The sequence below is a fragment of the Nematostella vectensis genome, chromosome 10 (assembly GCF_932526225.1).
Source record: "Nematostella vectensis chromosome 10, jaNemVect1.1, whole genome shotgun sequence".
NCBI classification, from domain to species: Eukaryota; Metazoa; Cnidaria; class Anthozoa; order Actiniaria; family Edwardsiidae; genus Nematostella; species Nematostella vectensis.
Window position 1 is genome coordinate 3683977 of NC_064043.1, and position 23594 is coordinate 3707570.

General features: G+C 39.5%; 2 protein-coding genes across 8 annotated transcripts; one reads left to right on the forward strand and one right to left on the reverse strand.

Moving 5' to 3' along the window:
• Positions 1–161: 161 nt before the first annotated feature.
• On the reverse strand, positions 162–18216 carry LOC5509504 (melatonin receptor type 1B). Of its 7 annotated transcripts, XM_048733621.1 has the most exons (3): positions 18080–18216; positions 11101–11241; positions 162–2175 (listed from the first exon to the last, which is right to left on the reverse strand). In XM_048733621.1, the coding sequence occupies exon 3, from the start codon at positions 2136–2138 to the stop codon at positions 957–959; it is 1182 nt and encodes a 393-aa protein (XP_048589578.1). In that variant the 5' UTR covers positions 2139–2175; positions 11101–11241; positions 18080–18216; the 3' UTR covers positions 162–956. The 7 variants fall into 7 exon arrangements, with proteins under 7 accessions (XP_048589578.1, XP_048589579.1, XP_048589580.1 ...); XM_048733622.1 differs by lacking the exon at positions 11101–11241 and having other exon boundaries at positions 18080–18189; XM_048733623.1 differs by lacking the exons at positions 11101–11241; positions 18080–18216 and adding an exon at positions 10061–10182.
• On the forward strand, positions 17199–19759 carry LOC5509522 (neuromedin-K receptor). Its single transcript, XM_032378458.2, has 2 exons — positions 17199–17454; positions 17522–19759. The coding sequence occupies exon 2, from the start codon at positions 17610–17612 to the stop codon at positions 18744–18746; it is 1137 nt and encodes a 378-aa protein (XP_032234349.1). The 5' UTR covers positions 17199–17454; positions 17522–17609; the 3' UTR covers positions 18747–19759.
• The last annotated feature ends 3835 nt before the right edge of the window (positions 19760–23594 follow it).

Genomic DNA, 23594 nt, shown 5'->3' on the forward strand with positions numbered 1-23594 from the left:
AAATATTACTTTTCTTGCTGCTTGCTGTATCTCATTAAAATTATCTGCGTAGGGCTTATGTAATTAGAGTTTCATTTAGATCTTTTATATCATTGAGATCTTACAGAGAGAAGCAATATCCGTTGTAATGTCAGACCGCTTAATAATGTATACGCGATAAATTTATGAGTCGCATAAAACAGTCTTTTTTATTTGTTTAGTTATTTTAATCAGTATTTCGATGATGACTTGTTGTTATGACTTTACTGTAAACTGTATTTCGACCGGTTTGTTCTTGCTTACCTGTCACCCTCTCCGACTGTATTTTGTTACTCAGTGTGTACACTCCTAAGTGGGCTATACAATTTGACTTCACCCTCTTGGGCCCCCTAGGCCACCCCCTGGCTACGCCCCTGTTTTGGGTGCGAAGGGCCAAATCGATAGTACATGGGAGGGTTGTAAGATTTGTTTCGAATCATAATTTCATTTCTGCTTTTGTTATTCTTATGCATTATATTGTGTTTAGTAATGGTCACTTGTATATGCAACTTTTGCTTAACAGTTCCCTATTCCAGCCAGTTCGCTGAACTATTGAGGAAATCTGCGAAAAGTTTTTGATGAAATATGTGTATAAATTCCCAGGACATTGTACCATCATTTCTATTTTCTGTTGTTCACACACCTCCAAACACACTGAGTCTATAGCTGTTCTTCTTGGCTCGATGCAGAATGGCCAATATGTTCAGTCTATTTTGTTCACGCATGTACCTTAGCTGTCCGCATTTTTATCCCGACAGTTTTCTCTGTCCTCGTCATCCTGCATCTCGTCTAACCACACAGCGAGCGGTTACAGAGTAGAATTCGTATAACCACACATAGCGGAGCGGTTACAGAGAAGGGTTCGTCTAACCGCACAGCGAACTGGTGTACAGAGTAAAGACATGTCCCTGTTTTCTCTCTGTTTATCCATTTCGCGTCTACTCACGAAGTGATTGTGAAGGACTGTAGTCAATTGCGTTTTTATTCCCGTTCTCTGTTATCCCGTTCTCTTTCATCTCATACAGCATCTCGTGTTCGCCCTCTATATGGGAAAACGCCGTCGAGTTCGCACGCCTGCTGTGCGTCACTATCGTCGTTATGAACGACCTCTGCGCACGCGTCAACTCGCGCAAACCCTTCCTAAAATTCTCGCTAAACGCGAAACAAATGCACGGATTGAGGCAAGTACTCGCAAGGACAAGATACTTAGCCGTGTTGAATAGTGGTCCCCAGACCTCTGGTAGGAAACAAGTGTTCCACTGATACTTGAACGCAATGAGCAAATACAAAGCGCAAATCGGAAAGTTGCAGACGGCGAACGCTGCAGTGATGGTCAACGCGAGTTTTAGGACGCGCAGATCGCGGTTACGCTGTCGCGACCTTTGTGCGACCTCGCGTTTTGACTTCCTTATCTCGGAGACCATGACAAGATAAAGTGTAGCTACAAGGAGCCATGGTATGAACATAAACAGAACAACCATGACCACCACGTGGACGGTAGCGCTGGTATAATGATCAAGCGGCGCCCAGACTGTTAGACACTTGTACGAAGTGCCGTATTTCTGCAGCCTTGCGGTGTAGAGATTCGGCGAAGTGTACATGAAGGCGAGGACCCATGTCATAGTAAGAGCCACGGTACGTAGCTTGCCTGTCACGAGGTTTCTCTTCATGGGTAGCACCACGGCACAAAACCTATCCACCGCGATGCAAACCATGCTTAATACGGACACCGCACTAGAGCTATCGCCCAAGAATATAACCATCTTGCACAACAGCTCCCCCGCTACTCCAGGCACTCGCCAGTCGTTTGATCCCGTGATGACCGTGATGAGCTCTTGGGGCATGAGGAGAGTTGGCATAATGACGTCAGAGACGGCCATGTTTAAGATGAACAGGTTTACAGTCCGGCGCAGGATTTTAGTTTTCGAGATGACGATGATGATTAAGATGTTGCCAACGATTGCAAGCGCCATGATAAGGCACAAGGCGACGATCTTTATGATTCTGACGGTCTCGCTGTCTGGAGGGAAGAATGTACACATGACAAATGCTGATTGGTTGGACTTGAAGTTCTCCGAGGGCGCCATTGTGGTGTTCGGTTCTCTCGTCGTGAATGACATGTTAAGGCAGTGGAGTTTAGCACAATGCTAGCAGATTCTGTAAAAATGACCAGATAAAAAATAAAGGTTGGAATAAATGTCTGCAAACATGAGCGTTCAAGATTTTTACAATACAACGAAACACAGACTTTGTGTAACTGTGGAACAAAGAGAACGGCTTAACTCACAGTTTTATGATTATATGGCAATGCTGAGGCATTTATTCTTCCAAATGGTCTCTTTTGACATATTAGTTTCGTTAGTATCTTTTAATTCTTTAAATTCGCTCAATGTTCAGATGCCGAAAAAGCTACGTGATCAGACACGGGTTAGTCTGCGACTAATCAATTATTGTTGTTTTCCCGCCGTCCTCTACCCATCTCGCAAGTTCTCTTTTAGAAATAGAAGACTAGCCGACATCCTAGAGCGCTTAGCACATGCCTGTGGGGTCTCTATGATTGATTTATTGTGATTAACTTGTTTTTCACATGTCCAGCGTTTGATAACTATGTGTATTAGTCTGATGCCTGGAGTATTAAAGCTAGCGTGTGATAACCATGTTATACGTGAGTCCTATGCCCTGAGCATAAAGGCTTGATTAGGTTTCCTTGGCTAAACTCTAATTTCCTTAAGTGGGCATGTACGCCACAGGGTGCCCAAACAGCTAAACTCTAAGATGTTTTCGCAAAACGCCTTACAATCGTCATTATGCACAAGTCACCTTGCTAAGTGGTGTCGGAGTGACCACCCGTTTTGGCGCCATTAAACTGCAACAACTAAACATGATTCTAATCGGCGAAATCACTAGTCTTCAATGCACAACACAATGATAGTCGGGATCGAAATGGCCCTTCGCGCTTATACGTGTTCTATATGACTTTTTATGTGTTCTATTTGACTTTGTATGAGTTCTATATGACTTGAAATGTGTTCTATATATGACTTTATATGTGTTCTATATGATTTTTTATGTCTATATTACTTAATATGTGTTCTATATGACTTGATATGTGTTCTATGTGACTGTGTGTTCTATGACTTTATATATGTTCTATAGGAATTTATATGTGTTCTATATGATTTTTTATGTGTTCTATATGACTTTATATGTGTTCTATATGTCTTGATATGTGTTCTATGTGACTTTGTGTGTTTTATATGACTTGATATGTTTTCTATATGACTTGATATGTGTGCTTTTGACTTGATATGTGTTCTATATGACTTTGTATCTGTTCTATATAACTTTATATGCGTTTTATAAGTTATATGTTTTCCTATATGTCATATTTAGTGGAAGCTGTAAAATACAACAATGTTTTGACCCAAATAACTAGTCACAATAGAATGGCGCAATGCCGCCACTGCGCCTGTAAAAAATCGCAATTAGACTCGAAACACGCTATTTCACGTCAATATTTGAAATAGAAACTCCGCCAAGTCCTTTGTCTTTACCACTTTGCTGTAAAAAGTGCTTATATTCATAAACAACGCTTAAAGGCTGGGGCGCGAAAAACAAAGAAAAAACGGAGAAACGTGACAACAAGCTGTACGTAAAACAAATCGAAACCTACATGTCACGCAAATATTTTTCAACGGTAATTTTTACCTAGGCGTTGACCCAATTCACAGAGGAGTGTTTCACGATTTACTTCGATGTTTGCTATTCTTATCCCTACATCCATTGCCGGAAAATACGTGTTTATTCTCTACTAAAAAAAAAAGTTTTGCCTTCAAGGGATTTCAGAGGAAGCAATTAAACTTAAATATCAAATTGATGTTTTAAAGTTTACAATGCGCTCAATTCATCCATAACTCTTAATATTCAACAATTAGTTGCTGGCTGCAGGTTATAGAAATATTGATATTGTTTTTGCCAAGATTTGTATGCATTATAGTAAATACACTAACTATAAGCTTACTGCCGCAGGCGAGCACTATACAAGCCACTTACGGAACGAGCACTTTCAGGATCTTATTCGGGAACACACGAAAATGGATATTAACTTTTTCTTGCGGCGTAACGAGGTTCGTCTCTTGTTCGCGAATTCCGTATATAGACTGTTTTGCTAAAATTTTGCTTGGCTATTGATAAATTTGAGTGTAAATGGTAGGCGTGGATTCTGACTGATAACGCTGAAAAATCGCATTGATTTAAGTACGTCTTTTGTCTACGATTTCCGTATTCAAAAGGTTTAACTCTTGTTTGTTGAATAATCAATTCGGAAAAATGCACTTGTATTTAATTTTTATTCATTTATTCCCTACTGCGAACATTTTTATTTCATTCTGACAGTAACTCGCTTTGCGTGTGATTTCCAAGGTCATTTTTTTTTCCTTTTTGACACGACTATATTGAAAACAAGATAGCAGAAAGAGATGTAAATACACAGTACTGAAAATCTTTCTTTCCAACCTCGAATCCTGTTACCTTGGCTATCGTTAACGACATAAACAATTTATTAAAAGCCAAAAGTCATTTGCACGATTTTGTTTTCCATATATTCAACTTTTTCATTAGTACGGAGATTTGCTAAAAAGGACATAAAAAGAGATAAAGTCCCTATAAGCGGTGTTTCCATCTCACTAGAACTAAGTCTAATTTAGTCTTTGGCTTGTCTTTAGTGTAAAAATCACATAGACTAATGTAGATGAGGGAAAAATCACCAAATCTGGGTCTTTCACTTTGGGGCTATCGCAAGAATGGATTAACTCACCCTGAGCTCAGAGCTTAATTCTTTGCAGCAGATGTGTACAGATGACTGTGTATGATTCTGAGTGAGGTTGAAGGAAAACCTAATAGACTTTAGTATCTGATATCTCAATGACGCAGACCGCGCTGAGCAATTAACAAATCTCAGTGACTGGCCAATGGACGGAGATAATTCAGCCTACCTGGCCAATGGGAGAGAACAGTGACGCTGACCATTAAATAAAGGCTCGTCACTGGTTCGCGCTCACAGGTTAATTCATCTTCAGTTATATCGGTCTCATATATATTTAATTTTATCGCACACTGCTGGGCGGATAATGTTGACAAATAGCGAGTTTTCAATGACTAGACTGAATGTGGTCCTCCTTTACCCAGTCTTTTACAGGTTAGAGGCCATAGAAAGCAGGTTTCTTTCAGTTAATAATGTCGGCGGATAAAAGAACTCAAGTTTTAAACAGGAAGAGATTTATAGATTTCGATACTCAGCCCATTTCTAGTAAGGCTCGGTCATGAGATTTATCAAGTGAGATTAAGGCGGAAGTGAAAATGTAATCACGCGCGTATAACCGGCTAAAGAAAAAAAGCTGTCACTGTAAGCTAAAATAATATGTATTTCAACTCCAAGCTACGAGGAAAAAAAACTGAGGCAGATCCTAGGGGGGGGAAGGGGGGGCTCGAGAGGGCCCATGATCCCATCCCTCCTTCGAACGGAATTGGTGAAAGAAATGTATGTGAGATAAATCCAAAATAACTTGCCCTCCATCCCCCAGGTAAAATATTCCGTGTTCTTTGACCATTGGGCGGTCACACCGCCACAAAGAAATATCTAAAAAGAATATTTATCTACGGGACATTGTAGCAAATAATATTAGGACGAACAAATATGAAGCCATAATAAAGGATCAAGATTGGAAAAGATACTCACTATGAGCTGTAGAAAATCTTGGTGATATGACTAGAAAAACTGCAGACAAACTGTGCGTGGTGGAATCAGGGAAATAAATAAACAAAATGTTTTACGCATATGTAAAAACAAAGTAAATTCGTTTTGAGAAATAGCGTTCTTCGGAGCCAAAAAAAAAACGGAGGTCAAATGCTCGAAACGTCAGAGAAAATATAATAGTGGAACATACAATTAATTTCAACTTAGAGTTCTTCCTTGACTCCTCTTTCCGGTTTAATCTTATGCGTAGAACATTCAAATGTCATATTCTCGGTATTTTTTCCTGATTTATTGATAAACGGTGGATTTGTCAGAAAAGACAGATAAAAACATTAAAAATGTCATACATGAAGTCACGGCTCATGTTATTACGCACATGCGCAGTCCCGATAGTGCAAATTGGCGGCAAAATGTCGATTGATATACTTTTTAATTATATTGAGTAACGTGGCGCCTCAACAATAACCTCACCCGCCCCCCCTAATTAAGCCAGTTACGCCCGGGCTTAACCAGAGTTTTGGTTAATCTCTTTAAAAGGCAAATAAAAATAACCAAACAACCATTTTTTTAAAACTATTTTGGGGATGGTTCTAAATCCAGAATTGCGCTATGTTGCACCATTTTCTTTCACTTTTAATAGTTTGTGCTAAGGGCTATGGGTAGAGAGAGAGGTGATGAACTTGTATTCTAAAAAGGGGATAGAAACGTTCCGTTGTGCTTTAAAGTGCTATGTTAGTGTACTATAGATCCTGATGATAAGTATAGTTTAAACATAAGCTTCTGTAAATAAAACCCATTGCTTGCAAGCACACGGTCTGAAAATCTTTTCGATTGTTTGTCCTCGTGATAGAAAGCAATTGAGGAAAGGCGTTAAAAATCGACTAAAGCGGCTTCCGTTTATTGAAAAGTTTTATAAAAAAACGAAATTAAAAAAAAAATCTTCTAATTCAAGAAACACCTCTACGTTACGCCTCATTGTCAGAAACATGTTTCTTAATAGTAATAAGACTAATTTCTAATGTGTTCCGACAAATCAACAGGATACAATTTGAATGCAATTTGGCTTTATAACCTAAATAGTCAATATCTTTATTTTGTTGGTTAGAAAAATACATTAGATGTCAAGGTCGATTAACTAAAACATTGTTTTTAGTTTAAAGGAAGGACTTGCTTATATCATGGTTTCAAAAATTCAAACCGCGTGTGACCAGGATTTGTTAAAGAGGAGGGTGGAATGTATGCCATCAAAGATATTAACTAGATTTGTCTATTACGATAATGTTTTTTCCCCGGGAGTCAATCGCCCACCCTTAGAGATGCGCCTGTCGTGTTATTTATCAATGGATGAAAAACATTGCAGGCAATTCTATAACATTTACTCAACAGATTAAATCAATATTAGATGAGTACGAAGCCTGACGGAAGGGATTAACCTTTACTTAGCAGCAGCTGTTTTGCTCTGTAAATCGTCCCATGAATATGTAAACAAGATATTCCCAGAGGTGTCCGACCCATTAGACTTCCAATATCCCACAAAGCCTAGAGAACAACAACATATCGGCTTCATTTATAAAAAAAAATTACTTTTTGTAATCCAAGTCATGTGCAATTTAAGTGGCGTTCTACATGATGGGGGAGGGGGAGTGGTGGTTAGGGGATGTGCTTGTGAATAAAGAACGCATAGCATTGATATAAACGTTGATTAACGAAGATAATTTAACCCACCCCTGAAACTGTAAGAACCACGGGGGCGTTATGGGCATAAAAAATAGTTTGTTTAATACCAATCACTCGGTTTCGTGGCCGTAGCTTTAGATGTTTCACGACAAGAGACGATGGTCTCTTGTTCACAATAATAGACCCTTCTCACGATGTCACAGACTGGCGGGCCATAGCTCATCTAAAATAGCATACGTAGTCGAGTTTACAGACGAAATGCTGCCAGAGTGCTTCTTTCGCGAAGTCAAATACCTCGTCGTCCACATTTTTGATCAGCCGCCAGTTTGTGGCATTTTGGATGCGCGCGCAACATCGTGAAAACGGCCTATTGCACCATTTCCATCCACTACTAATACTTTGTGCAGTAAAGAGAGGTGTTGTACTAGTATTCAGTTAAAAAAAAATGGGTTTAAAAACGTTTCGCTGTGCTGTGATAATCAGTTACGGTCCCGGTCCTAGGTATAAAACCCACTGTATCTATAAAACCCACTGTATCTATAAAACCCACTGTTTCTATAAAACCCACTTCTTGTATAAAACCCACTGCTTTTATAAAACCCACTGCTTGTAAGCGCACGGTCTGAGATGATTGGCAGGTAGGTGTTCGAGCCGGGTTTGTATCCTGTGGTTTGAGCCAAAAAGAATCTCGCACGCGACATGCAGTCTATGACAACAGCTGATAATTACGTCTACTCACGAGAGAAAGAAGAGTAAGAAGCAAAGAAATACGAATGACGAGAGAGAGAATAGCTGATTTAAAGTAAGAAGCAACGAAATACGAGTGACGACAGACAGAAGAGCTGCTTTAAGTAAGAAGCAACGAAATACGAGTGGCGAGAGAGAGAATAGCTGATTTAAGTAAGAAGCAACGAAATACGAGTGACGAGAGAGAAAATTTAGTAAGAAGCAACGAAATATTTCAATGGCTGCTAACTTTACCTAGTGACGAGGGAGAGAATTAAGTAAAGAAGCAACAAAACACGAGTGACAAGGGACATGAAGAAATGCTTTAAGTAAGAAGCAACGAAATAATTCATCCCGAGACTCACCTCACATTATGCTTTTAAAAATAAATAGTCGAACCACTAAAAATTTATCTTAGATGCAAAGGACATATCTTTGAAGGTCATGATTAAAAATGTATAGAAAAATTAATGTTTTTTGTTGTAATTGGATGTTCTGGTAAAAACGTTATCCGTATGTTATTTTTAGATATGTGGGGTGCGATAACTAAATATTAAGATTTTGACAGCGCATCTTCACTTCGGTGGTTAAAGATAAGCCCTTCGTTTGTGAATTATCAGTCGTTCTATCTAACTTTTAAAGCGAAATTAGGAAGTGACAATACGTTGAGAAAGACTTTGCCTTATAACGACCCATTACACGAAGTTCGTGAATCTTTTACCGTCACTAAATAATAATGACCCTTCACAAGTGAAAACAGCCTTCTGCGCGTCAATTTAAAAGTTATTACCTCAAATTCACTAATTAGAAATCCTCGACGAGATTAATTCTTAAAACTAATAGAACAAAGGGAAATACATTATTAACATCTTTCCTCATCAATTAACATTAACACGGGAAAACAGTTTTTTTTCTGACAAACCATGGAATAGTTTATGATCTAAACGATTTATATAAGCCACGAACTTAGTAAAATAAAAAAGGGTTAAAACTTTCAGATTCACTCACATCATGCACACACCACATCCTTGTGTGTTATTAATACACTTGAACACAAGTTTTCATTTTGTCACGATGGACAGGTGACCCCTTTCAGTTAAACCTTGGCGTTCACTGCTTATTTCATTCGTCATGTTTGATTCTCAAGCCCATAAACCCCCTTACCTCCCTTCTGCAAACTGATGGCCGTAGCTTTCTTCTTTACTATCGCGGCGAATGGAGTTGATGGTATTGCGTATTCTATCGGACTAACTTCTCCTCTCCTCTCCTTCCTAACTTCACTGATGCAGGCAATCTCTCTGGTCTCGACTTTTATGTGCATGTTAGCAGCAAGATCATTTAAATTATTGTTATTAACCTACGTCATCTAGCATCAAAACCCACTGCGTTTGTTGTTTTCGCAGGACCGCCAATATCCACCTCTTCTTGCCTAACGAAAGAGCGCGATTTATTAAGAGACAGCAACTGTGAACCACAGCGATAATATTAAAAGAAATCAATTAAAGCATCGATTGAAATCTTTAGACATTTTAGCTCGGAAAGTGGAAGACACTGTCAATTATAAGTCGAATATTCGCCTGATTTCAAGCGATTAGCATATACTGTATGTGTGTCGTCGACCGATATTTCGACCTCTGAAGAAGGTCTTCAAAATACATTACTTTCCTTATCAGCAGTCTGATACAGAGTCTGGAAGCATTCATCAAACAATCACATCCCCTTTTACTCCCAAAGATTTCACAACTGTGATACTTTTTTATCTTTTTCTACCCCCTTTTTCAATCTTGTAAAACTGGGAAATAGAGAAAGATGTTTAGGAAAACAACCCACAGTCTCTAGCACGCCCATGAGGAAATGGTGATGGCTAAAAAATAGCCAGTTTACCGTCATTTTTCATCAAAGCACAGCATCTTGTCCTAATCCGGTTCCTCGCCATGGCTTTTGATTTTTAAAAATCAGTGATTTTCTCAAACTTTCAAACACCACGTATATTGTCTGCATGGGTTCAGCACCTCTTATCTACTCTGCTTATACCGGTTATTATTATTATTATTATTATTTATTATCATTATTATTCCGTGTGAAGTAATAGCCTAAGAGAAACGACCTCTCGTAAAATTGGAAATTTTAAAGATTTAAAGATTCTTTATCAGTCACACCTTTGTTATTGTTATCATGTAATATTGGAAGGCGTATGATGTGCTTAAATCTCGAAATAACCTCCTCCCCTGTACAAGCAATACTTAATATTTTACTGGCGACCCAGACTTTAAATAGCGTGTACGGAAAAGATAGAAAACGAACTTGTTAACTTTACCTGGAAAGTCTGTTCGAATGGTAGGTGGATAGCCATTCATCCACGCACCCACTACCCCCTCCCCCCTCCCTCTCTCTCCCTTCCCCATATCCCTGGACCTTCCCTTGGTATTTGCCGTCACTGAGACATATGCACTGTTAACAACAGTATCCAAGAGATTTCTTGCTCAAACAAAGGGACTTCCATTGTTGAATAGACTTCTATTCGCCCTAATGGTCCACTCTTTTGTAATGTTTTATGTTAAGGCCTTTAATTACAAAAGATTGAAGGATTAATTGATGGCAACGAGCTATTTGTTTAATTATTCAAGTTTTCTAGGATCGCTTTATACGAGCCCATCCGTAGCGTGTCTAAAGAAAAGATTTTCATTGAATACAAGTCTATGTGGATTTTGATCTACTTGTGGATAATTGGAAATAGGAATGAATTAATTAATGCTTTCGCCGTCCGTTTAGTTTGCCGCTAATCTTGATTTCTTAAAATGCCTCTAGGTCTTTCCAGATAAAGCCACAGCCACTTTAACAGCGTATTGGCTCTGCAAACAACGTAATCACAGACTTTGCGAATTAATCGAGTTTTTGGCGCATATAATAGAAAAATAGCTTACCAGTGGCGACTTTGAGACAGCTTCTTGTATTGTAGGAACCGTCTGATAGCCGCCGCGCCCTGTGCCTCTTTGCAAGCTCCGCTCAATGAAATCTCCACGCACCGACATCGTTAAGCTCTCGCTAATTACTCCTTTGTAAACCTACGCACAAAATTATGTCTTATTCCTAAGATAATCAAATGAGTCTGACATTAAAGGCTGTCATCTATTGGTAGGAAATGAGCTCGCAAATGGATAACAACCGCCTTATGGTAGGGATAACAGAGAAAACAAATAAAGAGAAGGAAATGCGAAAGAAAAATAGCCTATAGGGGGAATGCGCAAAGTGTTTGAGATCTGCCGCAAATTGGGTCTATCGTCTTTCTTTTTGCCGATAGCATCTGAATGTCAGAAAGAAAACTTGTTTTAATGTATATCCAGCACTACTAATCCAATCCTGATCTAGTGTTGTTATAAACGCTTAACATGAACATTTTCTTGATAGGAACGCCCTAGAATATAAGTGCAACTAGAAAATAACGACGGAAGTAGAAATGAATGAAATGTTTGAATAACACCGACTAGTGCCACTAAGAAGGATCATTTCAAAATTGAAATTGTCTGCAAAGGATAGAGAGCAAACTAGCAACGAAATGAAAAAACAGGATAAAGTTGTCAAATTTCAATCAAGCAGATTGAATATTATATTCTCAACACATTATTTTTTCGAGAGGCTAAAGAACTTATTTAATAAATCATTTTTTGCAAGTTGCTTCAAATCCTGACATCTAACAAAGACAAAATTAAGCTTTAAAAGAACACTTGCTATACACACATCGGCACAGACCCGCCAAGTCATTGCCATGGTAACGGGATAGGACTGCCAAGAACCCCTTGCAGGTCAGGTGAAAAGTAGCGGGTTTGCTTTTAATTTTTCACACACAAAATAAAGAAAATCCTGTGCTAATTAACATAAAACAAGAAAGCGTGTGCTTGAGGCACAAAACAGCTTTTATTTAGTGAGATTTTATAGAGATTGCCTTTTTTCACCGATCCCTTAGGCTAGAAAAACGTACGAAAATATAAGTGTTTTGGACAAATATTATCTTTTGTTTTTTATTCCCTTTACCTTGGCCTCCATTCCTCGTTTAAAACTTGTAGAGCCTTCTAGTCTTTTAAAAGCGCCAAGTTCTGTAATCCAATTGGCAGCAAAATTTTGCTGTTAAATCAGAAAGACAAAAGTGGAATATCTGTTCCAAAAATACGACCTGACAATTGCCACCGGTCATAACAATTATTTCCCAAGTATATCCATGGATGGATTAAATTCACAAGGATGGACCTGGAACGAACTACTTTTGCTATGACGCGGCCATTCTATTATTAGAAAAAAATCTTTTTTTTCACAAGAACGTCTTATTTTCAGTTGAGGCTGAGCCGTTCTTACTTTTGGAGAATTTTAAGGCTGAATATGTTCTTAACGATGTTCTTTAGTTTTTGTGTATATTATAATACAATACTCGAAGAATTTTAGAAAGAGAATTACACAAAATTATCAATAACAATAATATTTAAGGGTGTATTATGAACACAGTTCGATTCTGCATTTTAGAACACAAACAAAACCCGACCATTTTGCATCTCAGCCTCGGCATGTTCTTAACATGTTCTTAACAATTTGTGAAATCATAGGCTGAACGTTCTTATAAAAAATATTTTTATAAAAAAAAGAGTGTAGTCAAAACATACTGTGCCTTTTAGATCGTATTTGACTACGTTCTCACTGATTTATTTTACGATGCAGGCTGCTGGATAGGAAAGGCGAGATTATTAAGAGGGAGGAAAGGAGAGATTATTGAGACGGAGGAAATTCAGATCGCTATTGGGGAGCCACCACGTACCATCTTTATGAAAATGATTTTTTTCACTAAAATAAGAAATGGATCAATAACGGCTCAACGGGATAATATGCGTGTTGTATTTTTATAGATCGGGAGGATAAACAATCTACATGTAGAATTTTTATAGATCGAAAGGATAATCTATGTATAGCACGGGTGGCCGAGTGTGTTAGCGCGTCGGCCTCTCACCGCTGTGGCCAAGGTTCGAATCCTGGCTCAAACTGGGGATTTTTTCCGGGTTCCTGCCTTGGTTCGAATTTGTGTCACAAGTGAGTTGAAGTTATTCTCCCGTGTTTCCAGTCTTCTCGGATAAGGACACTAAACCGGAGGTCCCGTCTCTTCAAGCTGCACTACATTAACCTGAACCGAAGGGACGTAAAAGAACCACTGGGGACGCAATAAACCCTCTGGCAGTGACCACCCCCAGTGACAGTGCTTACAATGCTTACTAACAATACACTCAAGGGGGTACTTGATTTGGGGCCTAGCCTAGCTTTGCTGTGCCTTCCGCACCAGTATAACTGGTGGAAATAAATAGAAAAAAAAAAAGATAGAAGAGCATTTCAGTCCACGTTTAACTGACAATACAAGCAGGTCAATGAGAACTATGGGACGGGAAAGTATAGGTCAATAAGAACTAAGGGTGGGGACAGTATAGGTCAATACGAACTAAGTGTGGGGACAGTATAGGTCAATACGAACTAAGGGAGGGGACAGTATAGGTCAATACGAACTAAGGATGGGGACACTATAGGTCAATACGAACTAAGGGTGGGGACAGTATAGGTCAATACGAACTAAGGGTGGGGACAGTATAGGTCAATACGAACTAGGGGAGGGGACAGTATAGGTCAATACGAACTAAGGGTGGGGACAGTATAGGTCAATACGAACTATGGGTGGGGACAGTATAGGTCAATACGAACTAAGGGTGGGGACAGTATAGGTCAATACGAACTAAGGGTGGGGACAGTTTAGGTCAATACGAACCAAGGGAGGGGACAGTATAGGTCAATACTAACTAAGGGTGGGGACAGTTTAGGTCAATACGAACTAAGGGTGGGGACAGTATAGGTCAATACGAACTAAGGGTGGGGACAGTATAGGTCAATACGAACTAAGGGTGGGGACAGTATAGGTCAATACGAACTAAGGATGGGGACAGTATAGGTCAATACGAACTAAGGGTGGGGACAGTATAGGTCAATACTAAATAGGGGAGGGAACAGTATAGGTCAATACGAACTAGGGTGCGAACATTAACTTGGCTCTAGTGAACTGATGTTTCAAGTCCATGCAAACTTGTGACTAATCACATGCGCGAATCAAGGCCCGCCACCACGGTCAGGGGGTTCTAACCGGGTTTCCTGTGGCATCACGGTCAGGGGGTTCTAACTGGGTTTCTTGTGGTATCAAGGTCAGGGGGTTCTAACCGGGTTTCCTGTGGCATCACAGTCAGGGGGTTCTAACCGGGTTTCCTGTGGCATCACGGTCAGGGGTTTCTAACCGGGTTTCTTGTGTTATCACGGTCAAGGGGTTCTAACTGGGTTTCCTGTGGTATAACGGCCAAGGGGTTGTGATCGGGTTTACTGTGGCATCACGGTCAGGGGGTTCTAACCGGGTTTCCTGTGGCATCACGATCAGGGGGTTCTAACCGGGTTTCTTGTGGTATCAAGGTCAGGGGGTTCTAACCAGGTTTCCTGTGGCATCACAGTCAGGGGGTTCTAACCGGGTTTCCTGTGGTATAACGGCCAAGGGGCTGTGATCGGGTTTAATGTGGTATCACGGTAAGGGTATTATAACCGGGTTTCCTGTGGTATCACGGCCATCCTCAAGCACAGGAAGCCCGTTGAGAGGGACTACGTTAAAGGGCGCAAGGCTCTTTGAGCCCGCTGGGTTTGACCTACCGTCGGTCTATCAATTCTAACATTTTAAGATCAATTCTTAATGGAGTATTAATCTATTTTGATAATTTTTTTTTTTAAAAAAATCGTCTTCTTTCAAGCAATCGATTTCATGTAAAACTTGTAGCACTATTAAGATACAAGTAAAAACCGCGCGTTCATGTAAATAAATAAAAAAAAACCAGTCCCTAAGAAAAGAGGAGGTGGGGGCAAGCGCCCCCCCTTGCCCCTCCCCGTCCGCCGCCCCTGATCTTTTGCAGATTTATTCTACGGGCATTATTATTGTGTTTTTGTCTAAGACGAAAGTGGCTGTTGATGTTGTTGTTGTTGTGGCTTGTTACAATTAATGATAATATGCTGTTGTTGAATTGTGTACGAAGTGTACGAAGCTGTTTTAATTTGCAGTCTCCCTAAATTCATTTTATCACGGATAAATATTTTATTTCATGATTTTTATTTACTTTATTTCTGTTTGTTTTCCTATATAACAATTGCTTCAGCCCATATTCTGTTAGAATTCGTGTCAAAAATGCCGCTAATTCAAATAAGAAAGTAACCAAGAAATATGTAAAATACATAAATTTATTTCCGTTACGTCAAGAATGTCCCAGTCTTCAAGGCGCCTTGGCTAGAACGTCCGTCCTCGTCACGACCGGGCAATGAAACGGTAAAATGGCGGTAATGCGGTAATGGCGGCCTGCGTAATAAGTGCACTGATTGCCGCACGTTTTCGCCGAGTAATATTTAATACATCGGCTCGAGTCAAGGCAAATTTAGCTTTGATGTTTCACTAAAGTGTAGCTTTTCACCATTTTAAGTATTCTACGAGTAGCTCTACTTGTGAGGGATATAAATGGTGCTTAAAGTGCTATTTACGTGACAAGTATATGATGTATGCGTGGATTTCTGACAGCTATTTTTGAAATGTGTCTCCTGATAGTACATCTACACAACCAGAGTTGTAATCTTAAGCCGTTGATCAAGAAAGTTAGATTTTGTTGTGATTCAGGTAATTCTGTGGGGCGAACTGGCGCCAACGGGTAAAAAACATAAAGTCGGCAAAAGGGTGGAGCTAGTAAAATAACATGTAATAAGAAATCCTTTTTAAAGAATAATAGGGAGGGATTGAATGGAAGAGGTTTTATCTCAAAATTTTCACGATTTTTATGTTTCCTCTTGCTATATCTCTCTCGTCATACTATGCCGATGCCTAATTGTCTACATATTAAAATTGGTTGTGTTTCATGTATGCGATTTTTCATACCTATAGTTATCCCTTACGTTTTTATTATACATATTTGTTACTATAGATCTATTAGTACATTTCACTCGCGCACTTGTCCAAAGCAAAACGATATCATTTTAGGAAAATCACGTTCTTAGCAAACGTTATTTTTCTCTTTGATGGACAGATTGGCAACAATGAAGAAAAGAACACATGTTTGTCGAGTTCATGATAAATTAAAATCCGTGGTTTTGTCAATTAGTTTAAGTCGAAGGGGATATTCTTTTTTATCTTTCAATCAATGACATGTTCTAGTCTTGGCAGCACGAAACCCTCGCTATTTCATCACGATCTTTTTATTCTTAACCTTTTCACTTAGAAAAATTGATCCATCAATCAAATGTTACTAAATGTTGTTGCTCATGTTACGAATTTTATTAGTGCAAGGAAAACCATTTGTACTGCAGTTTATCGGCTATCTGTTGCAGTTAAGTGGCTCACAAGAGACGCTTGATTTATCTGGTTTGGTCTAATTACTAAGCTTGGCCTTTTTTGACATCTTGAAAACAATCCCACTTGATCTTCTGAGAGAGACTGCAGATAAAAAAACTGGAGGATTCCAGGTCATTTCAAATTATATGATTAATTTTAATTTGAATTTACGATTATTTCTCTTTACTAGATGGATACTGACGCGTTGTTTTGTCTCAAGCATGTGCTCCTTTAAAATAATTCGGTGCTCTTAAGTATCTTTTAATTCTGGCAGGATACTGCGTGAGTGTCTATATAATCCATCTCCGGCATGTGTAGTGTACACAAGGAGCTCTCGTAGACCTTCAAGTCATAACAGAACAATAAATGTCGTAGCTAATAATAGTTAGAAAACTAAAGTGGCGCGAATTGCAGGGAAAAGGTCAGTCTATTTAGCGGAAGGCTGTAAAATACAAACCACCTCTTTACTCCTACAACTCTCAAAACACACTTAGCGAATCTCACCGGAATCCTTTATCAATAGCAATTACGAATGAATCGTGATTTTGAGCCAATGATTAGGTGGACCGGTTGTGACGTCATAGGCCATCGTATGCAACTATAAGTAGCGACAATTTTGAGGAAAAGTCAGAGTGTGTGGGTTGACTGGCTATGAGATTTATTGGATCAAAGCTTACAAGGGTAGAGTGACAAAGTGAGTTAGCTTCCTCGAGGCAAAAGGGGCTCCGTTGCGTATTGAAGACAGCGCAGAACATTCTCCACGAGCACGCAACGATTACACCTGTTCTCCCCTTTAAAAGCCAGGGCGCGTAGCTTGGACGAATTCCCTGCACAGGAGCTGGCTTTTCCTGAGGTCTGATAATAATTGCTTAAAGACGTGCTTTGAATATCAAAAATGATTTTTGTGCGTTACTCTACAGGAGGTAAGCAAAAGGACAAATCCCCCGTCGACATTTACAAAGGACGCGAACACACTAAGGAAACTGAAACCTTTTGAGTTTCGACAAAATGAATTTATCATCGACTCATGCGCCTTCGACTGTCGCCAACTGCTCGGGGATTCAGAGCCGTTTTGATGGCCGTAGTTCTGTGGCCATCAAGTCTACTGTGCTGTGCATGATTTTTATTACTGCGCTGATGGGAAACATTATCCTCATCACAGTCATCATGAAGACTAAATCTCTGCGGCGGACAATGAACTATTTTCTCGTTAATCGTGCTGTTGCCGATATAATAATGCCTGCGTTTTATGTTCCCCGCGAGTTATTTCCTATAATAAGCGGCTCTCATGAATGGCAAATAAGCGGAGAGTTTGGTGCAGCCATGTGCAAACTTTTACCCTTCATTATCGATACAGCATCTGTAGTATCTATACTTAGCATGATCTGTATTACTATCGATCGCTTTTGTGCGGTTGTGTTGCCGATGAAGAGAGATCTCATAACTGGTAAGACGCGTACGGCGACCATCATTCTTACCTGGTTTCTTGGTATCTTGTACACGGCTCCGTGGTTTTACGTCGCTAAAATCCGCACGGTTGGGTTGGCCCGCTACTGCGTCGTCAGTTGGGAGCCTGCTTTCGACCACTTTAAATCCATGACAATTCAAGTCGTCCTCTTGGTCGTAATCTTTGGTATTTTCCCTTGGATTCTGGTCTGTGTATTGTATACTATGATGGTCTTAGGTGTGGAGAAGTCCAAGAAGGCTGCAGGTGATCGTAGACGCTCTTCGGAGGCCCCGTGTAGGCAATCGCGACGCAGTTCTAACGACGCGCGGGTGATGCGGCTAGCGCTTACCGTCGTGGCGGTGCTAGCGATTTGCAACTTTCCCCACTGCACGATGCTGATGGTTGTGGCTTTCGCTTGGCGATGGGTGGTTAACTGCACTACCAAGCCTGCGTACTGGGATATCTTGTTCGCAACGGCTAAGTACCTAGTACTTGCCAACACTGCGATTAACCCTCTGATTTGCTTTGTGTTCGGAGAGAACTTCCGCAAGGGCTTGAAAACCCTGCTAGTGCGACCCAAAACAAGATTAATGTCTCTGCTTGGTCAGAGCAAAACATCGAATACAACAGTCCATATAAACGCGCTATCATCACTTGTGGAACGTCAGCCGGCCTCGCCAAGGGGTTCCTATGGATAAGTAATAAAGTCATATAGGGAAAAAGAAAATAGTCTAGTCGTGTCCACAGGACAGAGACGCAAAAGAAAAATATAAAAAAAACATAACGAATTATTTATAACCTTTGCCTTTTGGAAGAGAACAGCAATCAAATATAGACCCAGTGATTCGCGAACGAAAAACTAGAAACAACATTTATTGGAGACTCTAAGGAAACTTTATTCTCATCGTGAAATTTTTACATGTTGAAACGTTAGTGATGTTTGAATATTCAGTAATGATTTGTTTATTGAGAAGTCTGTTATTGACTTCCAAAAATTTGTAGCATTTCATTAAAACACAGTATGGGTCATAACTTAGTACAGAGATTAAAGATATTCTATATCTTGTATCACAAATATTTTTACAAATACCTTCGTTATATTCCCATGTCTCATAGCCTGACAATCCCTTATCTTGCAAGCAATCGAAAATAAAAACCTTTTAGATGCCCGGGGAATAAGACAAACCTAATCGATCTATGAGTAACGAGGATAGTTTATTCCAAGAAAGCCCTTAGGCGTTTAGTTTGTGGTAAGAAGTTATGGCCGACTCAATTCATGGCTATATTAGTCAAGGAAACAAAAGTTCTAGTAATAACACGGCAATTTTTCAACAAAATTATTTTCAATTTTTGCATTGGGACGGATACCATGATAATCTCACCCCGACCACAAAAACAAAAATATCACGTTCACAAATGATCGAATTTTGATATGAAACACTGTCTTTCTACTGATAACGAAAGGAAACTCATTATAGCTGAGCTTTTAGAGTCCACGCAATCATTTTTCTTTGTCGTGATAAATGATTGTTTTGTACACTGTTAAAAAACACTGTAATGTTTTCATTAGTACAAAAAATAAGACTTTGTTCAGATGGTGTTGCTCATTTAAAAGTGATAATTTTCCCTAAAATACTAATCACCAGTGAAACCCCAGTAGCTTAGAATCAGTTATGGATTATTCATAGTAATAAAGCCAAGTACCAAACGTTATTTTCTTAATTCATGTGTAAATAGATCCGCTCTTCTCTCGTTCCCACCTAGCCTTTATAACAAACCAAGATTATTTTAAAAAGATTACAGGTTTATCGCTCTCAAGAGAGCGGTAATAAAACTCTTTGGGCGTTGTTCGTGCCGATGATTAATTCTTTTGTCTAACAAAAAAATCACTATTTTTCACAAACACTATCAACGGAAATAATGAAGGTTCAGTAAAGCAAATGATATAAGGCATACACATTTCATCTTTCTTTCATTTCATAAATTTGATTGAAATAAACGTCTCGAGAAATGGATAACTCCTTATTGTTTTCCTTGTATGCAAAAATTTGATGTAACCAAGGTTTAACTTCAGTTGAAAAAGAATTTGTTTTCATTGGTGTACTTGTTGTGCACAAAACTGCATATAAATGCATGATTAAAGAGAAAGATTAAATCAATAAACACGATTTGGTGTGTTCTAAGCAAGGAACCAATAACGGCTTGCAACGAGTAAAATAGCATGATTTTTAAATATGCTCGATATTTTACAGTCTCGATAACGGGACTGAAAAAAATACTAGAATGCCTCAGAGAAAAATATATAATGATTTAACACGCAGAACTAATAATATTGATGCTGAGAACACCTATTTTAATAACACTGAGTAGTCTACACAGCTGAGTGCATCTGCAAAATACGTTACTAATTTTGGGATATTATTTAGAGTTTAGACTCTCCTCTCTCCAGGAAGTCATTGAGTCCGAGTGTAATTATTTTTCTTTAATCAACTCCGATTCCATCAATTGCTTTTGTAATCCCCATCGTTCAATAATCGTTTCTGGATGCCTTCTAGAATCACTTACAATAATAATAATACTTCTTGCTTTTCCGTGCGCAGATAACAAACGGGAAATCAAATTTACACAATATTTGGAATTGGAGGAGCTAAGTACACTCAGCTTATTTGTGATATTTGTGCCATTTTGCTAAATCTGGTGGCATCGAAGTATTCCTTTTCTCGCCCGTCCTTTGGGAGACATTTCGGAGACTCGGTAAACGACCACATTTGGTGGTAGAGATTATCACTAGAAAACACAGGTAGCCCAGGCAATGGTTGCTTGTTTAGCTCGGAATTCGGCTGTTCTGAGAGGGGACGAGTAAAGCGTTTTTTGTGTGAAATGTTGTCAAAAAAATTGCCTTAAAACTAATAAGATGCCTTTATGTTGTCAAATTTGGGGGGGGGGGGGGGTGGTGGTTCTTTACAGAATTTATAAATTCCGTCTGCCTGCACCCTAAATTAATAATTTTCTCCACAATCTTTTATTAGTCGTTCTTGCATGAGAAAACAGCGTTTATTTTGGGCTCCCTGTGGATTTGGACGGTAAAGAGAGTGTTTTAGAAAGTCACAGCTCCCCCGCGCGCTCTCCCCAGGCTCTTTAGGCCCATTTAGAAAAGGAAATCTAGGGGGCAGATCTAGGGTTTCAAAATGGTAGGTGGATAATGGCGGGATAGACGGATTATAATTGATCCAATGGTCACATAGATCTAACAATACTTCATCATGCTGAGTTGGATTTGTCGCGTCATCAAAATCCATATGAAGAAAACGTTGTCGTTTTGAGGGAGGAATCTTATTTTCGATACTTTCTCCATTGACCAAGGAAGGTCACAGTCACCGTTTTTCTCTTCTGATTACAATTCATAAAGTTTACGAAGCACCTGCGGTACGGCAACCTTAAAAATGACAAGAATCATGCAGTTTTTCCAAATAAGGGATATGTTAGTTTCCTTATGTGGAAGTGACCACGTTTGTCAAAAACGACAACTTTTGGCTAAATTTTCTTGATATGAAGCAGGCGGCGGAAAATGGACAGTACCTCCCGTCCCTCAGACATTTATTTTCTTCAAACAAAGTGACTTTTACTTTTCAATTTTTTTACTCAAAACGGGAGGGGGGGGGGGGGGGGGTGGATGTTCTTTGTCCATATCGTGCAAACGTGGTATGACACCCAAATTTGGACCAATTTTGAAGAAACTGTATTTTTTTCTTATTAGCCCTTATATGTCCATTAGTTATGTGTTTTTAACATGGTACATTGAAAAAACTATTTATCAACAACTTTACAGCTAAAACTTCATATTTACTCGCTTATAAATCAACTTCTTGGCTTTATTATGGGTAAAGCTAGGGCAGTTCGTCGAAAAAAGGAATTTCCATGGAAATCGGTTTGTTAGTCCAAAGAAATCAAAGAAAACCGAGGTCAACAGGGAAGACTCGATCGAGCAATATTTGGAAGCGCTTCAGCAAGAAGCTTCAACATCAAGGTCTGTTTCGTTCCTTCCAGCCTCCGCTGACCGCCCATTGCCGGATTAGCTCGCTAGTGGCAATTAAGTTATTTAAAGATTAAAGCTTGATCCTCTTCAAGATTTGAACGAGCATAACACTGAATCAGGAGATGTTTATGTACCTGGCTACCGATTTATGGATATGGACATCCTATGTGATGTGTTTTCACTGCTCAGATGTGCCGAATGTGGTCACCACAGTCTTTGTCTAATGGAAAACCACATGGGCAGAATGGGATGTGCTTCGCATCTAAGGCTTCTATGTAACAACTGCGGTTGGAAGAATGAATTTTTTACTTCAAAAAAGCAGACCAAGAGCTTTGAAGTTAATCGAAGACTTGTTTATTCTATGCGCTCAATAGGGAAAGGACACAGTGGTGCAAAAAAGTTCTGCACATATATTAACATGCCTCCACCCCCTACTGCTAGAGCTTATGGCAAAAATTCAAGAACAATAATAAAAGTTATAAAGAATATTGCCAAGAATTCAATGCTGGAAGCTGGGCAAGAATTGCATTTGAAGGAGGGTATAGAGCCTGGAACAATTATGAATTGTGGAGTTTCCTGTGACGGAACATGGCAGAAGAGGGGGTTTTCCTCTAGTAATGGGTGTGTAACAGCCATTTCAATCTCAAGCGGCAAGGTTCTCGATGCAGAAGCCCTCACCTTGAATTGTAAACAATGTCAGGTACATGGCAATTTAGAGAAAGACAGTAAAGAGTATGCTTTGTGGAGGGCAGACCACAATAACTGTAAATCAAATTACAAGGGGTCTTCCCCCTCTATGGAGTCTGAGGAAATGGAGCGAATGTTTAGTCGGTCTCGGGACACTCAGAAATTGAGATATTCTGAACTATATGGTGATGACGATAGTAAAAGATTCAAGCAGGCAGAGAACATTTATGAAGATGATGGGGTTCGTGTTGAGAAAAAGGAGTGTATTGGCCACGAGCAGAAAAGAGTTGGAACTGCTCTGCGAAAACTAAAAAAAGAAACGCCCGGACTAGGAGGAAGAGGAAAGTTGACTGATGCCATGATAGATAGACTTCAAAACTATTATGTCATTGCCATACGATCGAATGTTGGCAATTTGGAAGGCATGAGAAATGCCATAATTGCGAGTCTTATGCACTGTGCCTCCAACAAGGATCAAAATCTCCATGACCGCTGCCCCAAAGGAACAAAATGCTGGTGCAAGTACCAGCAGGCTGTGGCTAATGAAACAAGACATTTATATAAGCATGGTGTTGGATTACCCTCTTCCATTATCCACAAGATAAAGCCAATCTATCAGAGGCTCAGTAATGATGAACTTCTGCTTAAATGTCTACATGGACCCAAATCAAAATGAGTGTCTCAACAGCATGATTTGGCAGCGTGTCTCAACAGCATGATTTGGCAGCGTGTCTCAACGGCATGATTTGGCAGCGTGTCTCAACAGCATGATTTGGCAGCGTGTCTCAACAGCATGATTTGGCAGCGTGTCTCAACGGCATGA

Bases quoted from the DNA above. Each gene is read 5' to 3' on its own strand.
- LOC5509504 (XM_048733621.1), bottom strand. From the start codon at position 2,138: ATGTCATTCACGACGAGAGAACCGAACACCACAATGGCGCCCTCGGAG.
- LOC5509522 (XM_032378458.2), top strand. From the start codon at position 17,610: ATGAATTTATCATCGACTCATGCGCCTTCGACTGTCGCCAACTGCTCG.